The sequence below is a fragment of the Fusarium phalaenopsidis genome (genome assembly GCF_050370095.1).
Source record: "Fusarium phalaenopsidis strain FUZ10S chromosome Unknown contig_32290, whole genome shotgun sequence".
In the NCBI taxonomy this organism is placed as follows: Eukaryota; Fungi; Ascomycota; class Sordariomycetes; order Hypocreales; family Nectriaceae; genus Fusarium; species Fusarium phalaenopsidis.
This window is the reverse complement of record NW_028145411.1, coordinates 503,255-516,935: the sequence shown is the minus strand read 5'-3', so window position 1 is coordinate 516,935 and position 13,681 is coordinate 503,255. Positions and strand designations below refer to the sequence as shown.

The 13,681-nt window shown below is 42.8% G+C and overlaps 1 protein-coding gene across 1 annotated transcript; it reads right to left on the bottom strand.

The window, feature by feature from the left end:
• Window positions 1-9,681: 9,681 nt before the first annotated feature.
• On the bottom strand, window positions 9,682-11,666 carry LRP88_04334 (flavin-containing monooxygenase; the record flags this gene model as incomplete). Its single annotated transcript, XM_083240908.1, has 8 exons — window positions 9,682-9,971; window positions 10,020-10,058; window positions 10,120-10,188; window positions 10,277-10,373; window positions 10,438-10,608; window positions 10,668-10,771; window positions 10,830-10,850; window positions 10,928-11,666. The coding sequence occupies 8 exons, from the start codon at window positions 11,664-11,666 to the stop codon at window positions 9,682-9,684; spliced, it is 1,530 nt and encodes a 509-aa protein (XP_083103438.1).
• Between the last annotated feature and the right edge of the window lie 2,015 nt (window positions 11,667-13,681).

Genomic DNA, 13,681 nt, shown 5'->3' with positions numbered 1-13,681 from the left:
AGGCAAGCAATTGATTAGATGGATGTTGATGCGTAGGTAGTGGCCGAATCGTCGAGAAGTGGTGGTTAAGGAAGGTCGGCGCGACCGGGGGTTTGGCGCTATGGTATATGCGGTAAGCCCGGTTATAATATAAGAATGTATTAGGTAGTGATTGAGATATCTAGGGAAGAATATAGTAAGTAGTTTTAATTAATTAAATAGTTTATTATGTTTTTATTGCGATTTATATCTTAGAGGTTAAGATTTTTAATTTACATACTTGTCTGATCCGCATGCTTATTAAGTATGTTACTTATTTATTTTACTTACTTATTATATATATTAATTAAAACTACTTATTATATTTTTCCTTAAATATTTTAATTACTACCTAATAAGTCCTTATATTATAATTAGACTTACTATAAATACTATAATATTAAACTCTTACTTATACTAACCTCTTTTAATTACTACTCCGCGATAATTAAGCTACTACCTATATATTAATATCTATTTAATTAATTACTTACCTTCCTTCCTCTATTATTATTATCCCTCTTTTTTATAATTAGGTTTTTTTTGCCCTCTAGCGCCGGCTTAGTATTTTATTTGCCTCTTAAAGGTCTTTATTCTTAGCGGTTAATAAGGCAACCCGATGCATAATTACCTTTATCCCCTTTGTAAGAGACTATAGAGCTTCTAAAATTAACTCTAGGGAGCTGCTTTAATGCCTTCTAATTTGTCTTTTAAGGTATTTAGACTAAGATCTAGCCTTAAGCATAGTCTTTAAGGTCCTTAAGGCCCAAGGGGTTAACGGTTTAGCTGCCTCCTTAACAGGCATTAGTATATATAGCTATATATTAAGCTTTAAGATTATATTTTCCATATTAAGAGGAATAAGCCTAGCTTCTCTAAAAGCCCCCTTAATATTTTATTTTATTATAATAGCTTAAAATATAATATAAAAGGCTAAAAAGAACTTAGTCTTTAAAATATAAGTTATAAAGTATCTAATTAGATACTTTATTTCTTAACTATAAGTACTCTTAAGCACGCTAAAGTACCTAATATTAAGGGGCTAAAATAAATAAGAGGAGTAAGGTAATATATAAAGCCTAATAATTTTATTTTCCTTATAATATCTCTTAAATTTAATAAAGTAATAACTTTTATAGCTATTAAGGATTAAGAGATAATAGATATTAATTAATTAATTAGTTATATACTAGTTAAAGTGCTTAAGCTACTCGAGACTAGTCTCGTTATTAGTCTAGCTATTTTAGGTCATCGTAATAGCCTAATCGCCCGGGAGGTTACTTTCTCGGTACTAGTTAGCGAGATAATATTAGCCCGCACTAATAATAAACGGCGGGATCGACTAGCCTTCCGCATTAATCGCCTAAATAACTATAATCTATTCCTAGTTTCTAGGCTATATTACTTTTAGCTTTTTATGCCTTTCTATGCCTATGATAACTATTTCACTTATAATTATGCCTATAAGAAAGCTAGTCTTATTAATATTATAGATATTATCTAATTAGATGCTATACTTCGTGATTATATTTACTATAAGCTAAAATTAATTATAGATAATAATTAGATCTTTGCACTTAGCTCTCTAATAGTTATATTTATAAAAAAAATATATCTTAAGGTCTAGGTATTACTTAATAAAGTTTAAAGCCTAGCATATATTAATTAGTAATACATCGCGGTTAATAAGTAATTAATTAGTTATTTCTTTTATACTATATAGCTAAGGGGGAAATCCTTATAAATCTAGGTTAAGAATAAACTAAATAATAATTTATTCCTCTAGATCTAATAGTTTATATAATTTTAGGATAATATCGCATTAAGATTATATGCTATTATGCTAATAACGTAAGGCATAGTAATTAACCTAGTAGAGCCTTATAGTTTATTATAGTTTTAAATCTAGGTTATTTTAAAGAGCCTAAAGTATAAGAAGTAATCTAGCTTCTTTATTTAATTAAGATATATCTAGTTATAAGGAATTAATTAATTAAATAGTAATAATATTAGATAAGGGAATTTTAGTATACTTACTTGTTTAGTGCACTCGCTTATTATATATATTATAAAATTTTTTTAGATTTTTATAAAACTATTACTAAGCTAGTATTTAAATAATTAATATTAAAAAAGCCTTTTTTTTAAGTTTATACCTATTTTATAGTAGTTTTTAAGATTTAAGATTTAATAATTTTTAGTTATATAGTTTAGTGCGGCGCTTACTTAACTGCGGCGCTTGCTTATTAAGTATATTATTATAAAATACCTTACTTCTAAGAAGGTTTTTTATAAATAAAATTCTAGAAAAATACGCTTATAATATATAAGCCTAGGATTTTATTACCCTATACTTTGGCTTATGCGCTTTCTTATAAAGTGCTTACCTAAGCAATAGCTGCTTAAGTAAGCAAGATATAAGGGAGTATTAATACTGCCCTTTCTAGGCTTATTTCCCTTTTAGGAAGGTCACGTAACTTCGGACTTAAACCTTTATCATAAGCCCGATAACGCCGTTAAAGCCGTAACCTTCCAAAGGATATTTCCTATCCGGTTTTAAATATCCTAGTTTAAAACCCTATAGGTTTTAGTTTCTATTATGCCATAACTCGGCTTCTAGTTATCCGTTACTAGCAAAACCAACATAGCCTCAAAGCCCGGAATCAGAGCTATCCGACGGTATAACTTTTATCCGAGTCGGGCTAATAGATTCCGAGCAGTTTGCTATATAAGCTAAAGGCCTTCTCTTAGAAATAGCTCCTGAGATTTTTAATCAATTCAGACAATAAGAACACTAATTAGAAGCTGGTCTTCTCTATTTTAACCCTATCTTCTATTTGCCCCACTCTTATTACTCTATGATTCCTTACCTAGCCAATCAGCTTTATATAAGGACTGATTCCACTGCCTATTTACCTCCTATCTCTATTACCTACCCTATAGTCTTTGAAGACTATATTTCCTCTATTTTTCAGTCTTTTATAATTATTTATTATAATTTAACCCTAATATATATGCATAGCTTGCATAACAAATAAGCATGCGTGATAGCATACTATATTACTAAAATCCCACTTACCCTAGACCTCTTAACTTTTTCTATAAAATAGCTAGAAACCTAAAAAGAGTATTTTAATAAACTTAATCTTTTAAAAAATCTTATAATAATTTTTTTAGATTTTTTAAAAAAAGCCCTTTATAGAGAAATAATTAAATATATAATATATATAATAAGCAAGCGCCACAGATAAGTAAGCGCCGCACTTTTCTTAACCCTCTTTAGTAAGATTATAATAAAAACATAATAAATTAATTAATTAATTAAAACTACTTGCTATACTCTTCCCCGGAGGTCTTAATTACTACTTAATATATTCTAGCATTATAACCAGGCTTACCGTATACTCTATAGTGCCAAACTCCCAGTCGCGCCGACCTTCCTTAACCACCACTTCTCGACGATTTAGCTACTACCTACGCATTAATATCCATCTAATTAATTACTTACCTTCCTTCCTCTACCATTATTACCCCTCTCTTCTATAGCTGGGTTCTTTTTGCCCTCTAGCGCCGGCTTAGTATCTTATTTGCCTATTAAAGATCCTATACCTTAGCCCTTAATAATATTATCTTATATATAATTGCCTTTATTCCCTTAGAAAAATACTTTAATGCCTTAAGAATTAACTCTAGGGAGCTACTTTAATATCTTCTAATTTATCTTTTAAGGTATTTAGACTAAGATTTAGCCTTAAGCACTATCCTTAGGGTCTTTAAAGCCTAAGGGGTTAAGGGCCTAGCCTCCTCCTTAACCAGCGTTAGAGTCCATAGCTATATATTAAGCTTTGAGACTATACTTTCCGGGTTAAGAGGGATAAGTCTAGCCCCTCTAAAAGCAGACCTAATATTTTATTCTATTATAATAGCTTAATAAGCGGCATAGAAGGCCAGGAAGAACTTAGTCTTAGAAACATAGGTAATAGAGCATCTAATTAGATGCTTTATTTCTCGACTATAAGTCTTTTTAAGTAGGCTAAAGTACCTGATGTTAAGAGGCTAAAGTAGATAAGACGAATAAGGCGGCATATAAAGCGTAATAATCTTATTCTCCTCGTAATATCTCTCGAAGTCGATGGAGTAGTAACTTTTATAGCTATTAAGGACTAGAAGACGATAGCGACTATTTGATCGCTTGATTATATACCGGTCAAAGTGCTTTAGCCACTCGAGACCGGTCTCGTTATTGGTCTAGCCATTTTGGGAGGTTGCAATAGTCTAATCGCCCGGGAGGTTGCTTTCTCTATACCAGTTGGCGAGGTAATATTGGCCCGCACCTATGATGAATGGCTGAATCGCTTGGCCCTCCGCATTGATCGCCTGAATCACTGTAATCCATTCCCGGCTTCTAGGCTATATTGATTTTAGTCGACTACGCCTTTCTGCGCCAGTAATAACCATTCCGCTTACAATTATACCCATAAGGAAGCCAATCTTATTAAAGTTCTAGATATCATCTGATCGGATGCTATACTTCGCGATTATATTCGCCACGAGCTAAAACTACTTCTAGATTTCCTTTGGATCTTCGCACTTAGCCCTCTAATAGTTATATTTACAAAAAAAACGCATCTTTAGCTTTTCTTATCGCCTAATAAAGTTAGAAGCCTAGCGCTTGCCGATGGGTGGCGCGTCGCGGTCGGTAAGTAGTTGATTAGCCATTGCTTTAATAGCACGCAATCGCGGGGGAAAACCTCGCGCATCTAGGTCGAGAATGAATTGAACTATGATCTGTTCCTCTAGATCAGATAGTCGGCGTGAATTTGGGATAGTATCGCGTCGGGATTAAATGCCCTGCTGGCGGCGACGTAGCCGCCGCTCATTAATCTTATATATCCCTATAGCGCTTCGGATGCTTAGTTTTAGGTTATTTTGAAGGGCTTGAAGGGCAAGAAGCGTTCTAGCCTCAGTATTTGGGTCTGACATATTTGGTGGTTAATAATCAATTGATCAAATGAAAAGTTAGGTGTAGGAGGGAAAAGTGCGGCGCTCGCTTATCTGCGGCGCTCGCTTATTATGTATGTTAATATAAATATATTTTTTTTAATACTACCTTATAAGGAGTATTATAAGATTTTTCTAAAAAATAGATAAAATAATATACTATATAATAAGTCTAATATTAAAACTTTATCTATTTTAAGCTTTACCTTAAATTTTGAGAGCTTTTTTAATTTCTCTTTATAAGGTATAAATACCTATGTCACGCATGCTTGTTTGTCACGCAAGCTATACATGTACGTTAGCCCTAACTTATTATCTTTTAAAATCTTAATTTTACCTTAGACTTTAGATCTTATTATCTCGGCTAGGGAAGCATGTTTGGATCCTCGTTTAGTAGGGTACTGAAGTCTCTCGATGTGCCCACACTGTAGCGCTTCGAACCCTCGGAACTGTTTCAACATGGATTGACCTCTAGGCATTCTCATGTCTAGGGCCTGAGTCAACTTGTACATCTTCTGCCTGTGATGTTAAGCGTCGAGGGTGAGACGGTTTAGTAGAATGATGTCGATCCTGTGCTGCCTGCAACATGACGTTACTGGCTGCCAGAAACGTACACCATCACTGTCAGCTACTGAGGCTTATTGGAGTATTGCTAAATCTGCATGCATCCCAAACCATGAAAATTCCAGGACTCTCTTGGACAGCCCGCCTTGCAGATGTCTCAGCTCAGCTTCTTAAGTCCGGAAGTGGCTTCCATACGCGCGTAGTGGAAAATCAGAAAGGCGCCACCTTCTCTTCGACTGCGTCCACGTACACTTCATCATTCTTGAGATCAGCATTGCCTGTAGCAAAGCACATGTCATAGTTATGCTCCAATCAATGTGATTCGCCGTATACCTTCAGACCCTCTCGAGTGATCAGCTGTTGTCTTGAGGAGCCGCTGATCCGCCCGGACTTACTTCTCCAACGCCCAGCGCTACCCATCACGACAGACTGCCGTCATCTGCGGTTACGAGGCGCTGCCGATAGGTAGTATTGAGGTGGAATGGTCAAACTGGGTACGTACTATCCCATACTTGCTAACAGATATTAAGTATAAAGTAATGCAACTCGCCGCTAGATCCTAGCAATCTGGTCAAGACTCGAGGTCATTCTGCATAGCCTCTACAGAACATTATAACAAATTCATCTTTACACACAAAACTCGGTAGGGACTTGTTAACTGCCAATCGCCCATCGAAAGGCGCTGATCTATTTTCCAGTGCGCCAACATGAAGCTTGCCTTAGAGTTCGCCTGCGTCCTTGCGATTGCATCCAGCGCAATTGCCGGTCCCTGATTCAAGCACGCTCAGGGCGCCCACAAACAGGATTGTGTCGACAAGAACGAGCTGAGGCTGTATGGGTCAGCCTACTGTTCTTCCAACTGGAACAAGATGATGGGTGATTGGATCCATTTTTCCGACTCCAGCGGACGTATGGCGAATGTTGGCAAAGTCCAAAAGTTCGGCTCTAAGTAGGCATGTGAGTAGGCATTTGCACAAATTGTAGATAACTGCTATGACGGATGGGATGGAGGTAGCTGGGCAGCCGACGGGGTCCTCCTGACCATCAACATTTGCAAGTGGGAATCCACATGGGAGCCGTTGTGATTCAGGGCGGAAACTTTCCCTGTGCAGAAAGTAGCTCTGAATGTCCTATATGCTTTAACTCACTTTTCTACTTGTGCTCGTGGAAGAAATACATGGGTATGGTCCAAGTGTCCGATGATACGGAATGGACTATCTTCTGGCGCGGTTATCCTATGGAGGGCAGGGCTTCAAATATAACAAAGAACACATTATCAAGTTATAGAATGAACATGCAAGGTATTTTACATAGCTATCCATGGAAGCTTTTGCTTGGGAAGAGGGTGGAGGCAGGAATAAGACATCTAAGTCAGACTTAATCAGGTAGAAATGATACTCGTTCTCACTGTTGAAACATTCGGGGGCAACTTGTGTCTTGGCCATGGACTGGAATGGGAAAAAGGAATGTCTTTGGATTTCAAACAGCTACGGCAATTCCCCATAGTAGCACAAGGGGAGATCCCCAATCTTATACTGAGGTTACTGTCTTTTGGCTCAGTTATCCCATCAAGGACCGGGCTTCAACTGTCTCAAAAACACAATTGTACTGAGGTTAGAGCCCTGTGATAAATGACTGATCCATCTCCATGTACCATTCAGTTTCCAGCCTCCGAACTGGGACCATGATCGATCTTGTACAGCCGATCTATCCAAGATTCAACCTCCAGAGGGATTGAGGCAAAGTCTACACTTCCTAAACATCATCATGAGTAAATCATATCCTTGTGTAATCATGTCGATGTTGGTCATGTCATACCTTGCCTAACACTCCAACCAATACCAGTTCTCACCATGATCCTGACACTTTTGCTTGAACTTGTCAATGTTATCACCCGAGGGATCGCAGAAGTATTCGACCCAGTGATAACAGTAGCAGTCGTCTTCCCCCAAGTCGTTGCAGATCTGATGGGTCACTCTCCACATCTCTTCGATGGAGGCATCAGGATTCTTGCACCTGTACGCATTGTTGCCGCAGGCGTGCACGATAGGGGCATCAAGTAGAAGAGTTGTGAGGAACTTCGTGATGAAGGCAAGAAAGGGTCGTATTAATGATAAGAAAAGTATTGGTAGTAGTTGATTTTGGTTCTGGTATCTGGGAGTACTGGATCTGAGATGATAAAGGTGGGAACCTACATGAAGTAAAGGCATTTATATAGCCGTTTCTGACAGTAGAGACAAACTATTTCAGATGATTTCAACAAACTACCCTGCTACGTCACTTTCACTTGCTTCTAAATGTGATGACGTGTCAGGAGGGTGAGCTCACAAGGTCGTAGGTACGCTGAGACATGTCGTTTGTGTTCGAGCCTAGTCTCTCGTCTCGGGTTGGATTTACAAGACGGCAAAGGTTGTAAGGAATGACAACATCAAACAGATAAATGACAACGATATCGCTTGTGTTGCTGCCAGAGTCGGGCCCAGGGTGCCAGTACCGTAGCTCTTGGGCAGCAAGCTCCGCGCAGCCCGACAAGTTAGACATGCAGGCTTCTACAGGGTTCAGGCTACATGCAGCTGTTGCTCAAATAAAAGACTTCGATGGCTTTTCAGTTTCAAGGGATAACAAAGCTATCAGAAATCAGGATTTAGCCCGTGACATTGAGACCAGCCACATGCAAGATTGATTGCAAAGAGTAAAGACACCGAGGATGGCGCGGATCGGGTAGAAGAGCTAGTACGTAGTAGCTAGCGGCCAGGCCAAATTATTAGACCCTACGGTAAGACAAGCTACACAACAGGGTACCTCTATTTTGAAATGGTAGTGTATGCTAGACTTGGATGGACAAGTGGCAGACACCGGCACGCTTACCCCTCGTTCTGGTGACAAGACAGTTTTATTTGAGACATGTAGTCCATAGGTAGTCAGGCAACGGCAAAAGACGGCCCGAGGTGCAGGAAACTTGCCGAATGTAGTACGCTTCCAGCCAGCCACCTTCAGAAATGGCTTCCCTGCCGTCGTCAGCAGCCCGACTCCCCAGCTCATCGTTCACTAATCTTGGCAAAAGATAGGCATGGGTTTGATCAACAATGCATTGGCTCGGTGACGGGATGTGATATTGGCTTTCTGACATGTACCATCAAAAAAAGCGCGTTTTCTCCGGATCTTCGGTGACGAGTAGATAGATGACGGGTAGGCTCACATCAAGAGCCAACCCTGTCTGCAACTAGCCTGTGTTTTGCCAAGCTTGTCACTCTGTAGCCGCAGATCTAGTCCCCCTTGAGCAGCAACATCTTTTCACCGACATCCGCGGGTTAATCAGTGCGATTACATGTATGAGTGTTGTGGATCAGTACGGCCAGGCGGTGAAGATCATCATGCGTCTTCTGGAGTGGACAGAAGAGACAGAAGATCGGGCGCTGCCTCTCGTAGCTGAAGCGAGTCTCTCTCACTCGTGATTGACGTGTCATTGTTGTGTGTCGGTCAGTACATCGTAGCATTGAGATGAGACCTTCAAAGTCATAACCCTCTAGTAATATAGAAATCTAAAGTTCTCTTAGAAGTGTTCTTGATTCTCTCTTTTGAGTTTATCACTGGGCATGCCATGATGAAAATGATGTCGGTTTTACATGGCACAATCCTCTGTGCATTATTTGATGCTCGTTGACTTAGTTAACGAGAATATCTCGATAAACCGGCAGCGGCTGGCCAACGTCATCTGCGTTAATGGACAATGCAATGAAACGCGAATAATATCTCGCGTGGCCAAGCGCACCACCTATATACCACATTCCAGGTTCTGTGAAATGGCAAGTCAGTCTCTGTGTACATGTATATGAGCAGGTTCTCCAAAACACTTACGTTCCAATGGCTTGAAAGCTCCGAGAACCTCCCCTTCGCTGTTCAGGCCGAAGCAGTCTCCAGCTCTGTCTGCGACTCTGGGGCCAAATATTTTCTCAACGTGACGGCGAAGATTTCCGACGAAGCCAGTCGCAAGGACGATGACGTCGGCTTTTACTTCGACTCCATCCGAGAACTCCAGTCCATGCTCCGTATATCGCGCTACAGCGGCGTCTGACTTGACCTTGATCTGCTGGGGAGTTAGTCTAGAGCTTTGATCTCAACCGACACATGACTTGCCAATCCTTTTCCAATCTTGGCCGATGTCCCGACATCAATGTAATGGCCACCAAGACGGATGTTGATTGCCTCTTGGATATCTCCAAATGGGTCAACCTTGAAGCCTGCGCGCTCCAGAGCCTCATATCTTTCAGGTTGCGCCCGAGCCATAGCATGGAATGCCTTGGCCGAGAGTAAACGGGCGATCGACACTGGATTGCTGAACATGGCTCGGTCGCTGATCTCAGTTGGGATTTTCTCATTATACACGACTGGACGCGTTAGCCATGTTACTGCTAATGCTATTTAGCTCAACGTACTGTCGTAGCGGTCTTTGATGAACTCGACTGGGAGCACAACTGTTTTCAAGTTAGTTAGACCTGTCTTTGATGGCGTTCTGATGCAGTACTCGAGACCTACAGGTGCGGCTTCTTTGGACCATGGTGACTTGCATGCCTGCCTTCTGCATGTCATCGGCGACGTCGTGTGCTGTTGAAGATGATCAGATATGTGCTTCTTCAGACGTAGAGAGGTAGCCGAGTCGAAAACTCGTAGAAAATCTGTGTCATTCACTCACCTGTGTTAGCAGTGCCAACTACAATACCAGACTTCCCAGCCCAAGCTTGCGCCGACGAGTAGTCGGAAGAGTGCAACAAGATGCCTTGAAAATGATCCTAACCAAGTTGGTCAATATAGTTTCCAGTTACGCGCGGCTTTCAACAGTTGCTTTCCACTCACCCTGTCCGAAATATTGGGCATCACTGGGCTCTGAGATCCTGCACCCGTAGCCATCACAACATGCCGGGCCGTAATCTGGACATGCTGTCCTTGTTTGGTGATATTCAGAGTGTAGAGTTTGGCAGTCTCATCCCAATGGCCGGATCCCACCGTCGTCGATAGCCAAACGTTCTGAGACAAGAACATCATGAGCAACAGTAACAGATATCAGCCGGCGACGGACAACTTACGATGCCATATTTCTCTGCCCACTGCCTATGGCCCTTGGCCAACTCATCTTTGCCCAAGTAATCACTGTATTCAGGCCCAAACGTTCTGTCAAAAGGCAAGTGGGCTATAAATACCCAATGTTAGTCTCGTAGCCTCGATGATATAAGGAAGTTGAGGCTTACAATACTCTCGGACAGTATGCACTACGGCATCATTAGCTCACAGAACTAACAAGAAAGCAGGACCCATCAGATGAAAGATGAGTAGGGGATGAACGTACAACGCGCTGACTCGTATCTCGATTTCCAGGCATCACCAACATTGGCGTTCCTCTCCAGCACAACATATGACACTCCGAGCGCCTGTAGCCGCCCACCAGTGCTAAGGCCGCTCTGTCCGCCGCCAATCACAACAGCCTGGAAATGATTCTGAGCATCGTTGGAGATCCCATTCGTCCCAGAATGACTGCTGGAAAGGTGACGTGAATTCGCATTATTTCGATTGGAGCCATTGGCAAGATCCTGGCAGGGGTAAAGTGAATCCACATTGCCGTAGCCGGTTAGTTGCTCAAGGATTGTCCGCAGAATCCAGATCTTCCACGAGCTATCCTCAGTTCTCACGATGGAGAGAATACCGGAGCATTCTGTTGCGGGTTTTGATGACGTGAAGAGAATTCTGCAATCAATCCACGAGCTTCCAGAGTCGGGACTGACCACTTTCACGGAGCCTGGTACAACAGTTGCAGATGATAGACCGTGGCTCCGGCTGAGGGCATTCCATTCCGCTGCTACCGAGGCCGCGAAATAAAACGTCCGGATAGTTCCAGTGAGTGCGTATGTATCCCTCCATAAAGCATCGTCTGCGAAGTGATGCTCCTGAAACTGCGGGAAATCCCTGAGCACCTTGTCTGCAACCGCGTCCAAGTCTGTGTCAGAGGGTACCTGGGTCGTGGGGAGGCTTCCGGGGAGGAGCTCCAGAAGGCTGGCTCCTACGCCTTTGGGTGTGGTGATTGAACACATCTGAGGAAGCTGATAGATAAAATGAAGATAGTCAAGGATTATGGAAATAGTGTTGGGCAGTTTGGCCTATTTCAACTAGCCTCAGGGAACAAACATGTCACTGTGCCGAGGATGAGGATCATCCGTCGTAGACACATTCATGAGAAGAGCCATGCAGATGATCCATTCGGCAAGACCCAACGGAAATCCATCGACCTTGTTCCCTTTCCATGCCCACCCATTTCGCGTATGGTCGTCGGAGAAGCGGGTGGTTGCAGGCCCACCTCTCCACGCGAACCACACGGAACTCCGGGGCATCCACACAGAACTCCGGCTCGATGTATTGCGCGCGGAGCAATTCAGCTTGGCCGTCAGGAGGCAGACCTACCCTGGTAAGCCATTTCTGGCAGGGGATATGTCAGCTGTGTCGACTCGGAAAAGCAAAGCCTCAACCACTAGCACAACACCCACAGATTTGATCCCGATCCAACCGTCTGGGGAATGCTTTCCCCACACACGGCACGGATACTCGGGTGGAAGGCAAAGCGGCAAGTGGAGCGAGTTTAGGTGCTTGCTCTTGTCCCCTTCCTTGTTTCTTTCATCACGTACCGCTCCAAGAGTCCCCCCCTCCATTATCATCGAAAGACATCCATGATGCCTTCACGCTCTGTCCTCCGCCACACGGGCCTGGGAACGGCCACTATTGAGCAATGTCCCCTGCCACAGCCTCTCTCGGGAGAGGTAAGGGTCAAGGTCGTAGCTGTAGCCTTGAACCCTATCGATTGGAAGATGTTGCACCGCCAGGCCCTTCCGGATCCAACCGTTTTGGGGTGTGACTTTGTGGGCGTTGTCGATTGTCTTGGGGAAGCTGTCGATAGAATCAGACTTGGAGACCGTGTAGCAGGCATGACGCAAGGAGGTAAGTCCTCATGTAACACCTTGATTCCCTCCACTGACATGCAGATGATAGGGAACACCCTGAGTCCAGATGACGGGGCCTTTGCCCAGTATGTAGTCGCGAAGGCCCATGCCTTGATTCACCTCCCCAAAAGCCTTTCGTCGGAGTTGGGTTCGACCCTGCCCACCGCGCTGTTCACAGCAGGGTTCTGTCTATATAGACACCTGTCGTTGCCATGCCCAGGAGAGGGCGAGACCATTCAGTCGACCCAGCCAGTGGTGTTTATATACGGTGGTGGCACTGCCATTGGGTCGATGCAAGTCCAACTAGCGAAGCTGTAAAGTTCCTCATCATCGCCCCTACCGCTAGATCAGTGGCTAACTGATCGTCATGATTAGATCAGGGCTTCGCGTTATATCTGCGTGCTCCTTGGAGAGTTTCGACTTTGTCAAGCAATGCGGCGCAGATGTTGTCGTTGACTATGTGAGCCGAGCCCTTGCGACGGCCCAACGCCGCAACACAGGCCCAAGCCAAGCTAATCCACCATTCCTCATCTTTAGCGCGACCCTTCCTGCGCAAAATCTGTTGTCGAGGCCTCCAAAGGTAGACAGCTAGCCACAGTAGACTGCATCTCCAACGACGCCTCGTCGGCCATCTGTGCCGCCGCCATGGAACCAGCAGGGGGAACCTACATAGCCTGCACCATGCGCGGTCCGGCTATCAACAACCCACAAGTCGTGACGACACGTATCGTGGCATTTACCGTCTTGGGGAAAGAATTCTCCCTGGATGCGCAGAGTCCACCATTCCCCGTCGTTCAGCGTGATGTCGACTTTCTAGAAGCCTTCGTCGTGAGAGCTGAGAGGCTTGTAGAAGAGGGCAAGATTCGGCCTATTCCAGCAGATATTAGAGAAGGAGGGCTGTCCGCCATTGTCGACGGGCTGGTTGATTTGAAGATGGGGAGAGTTAGCAGAGCTCGTCTGGTGTATTCCATATCTTGACACTAAGATGCTTGAAGTGTTCATCTCGAATGACTTGATTTCCTTTCTTCACTATACAGTTACTACTTATATTAGTTATCTGGTTCAACTGTATCTCACACAATCTCCATATTTCGTTCTCATACATTTCCATCTGC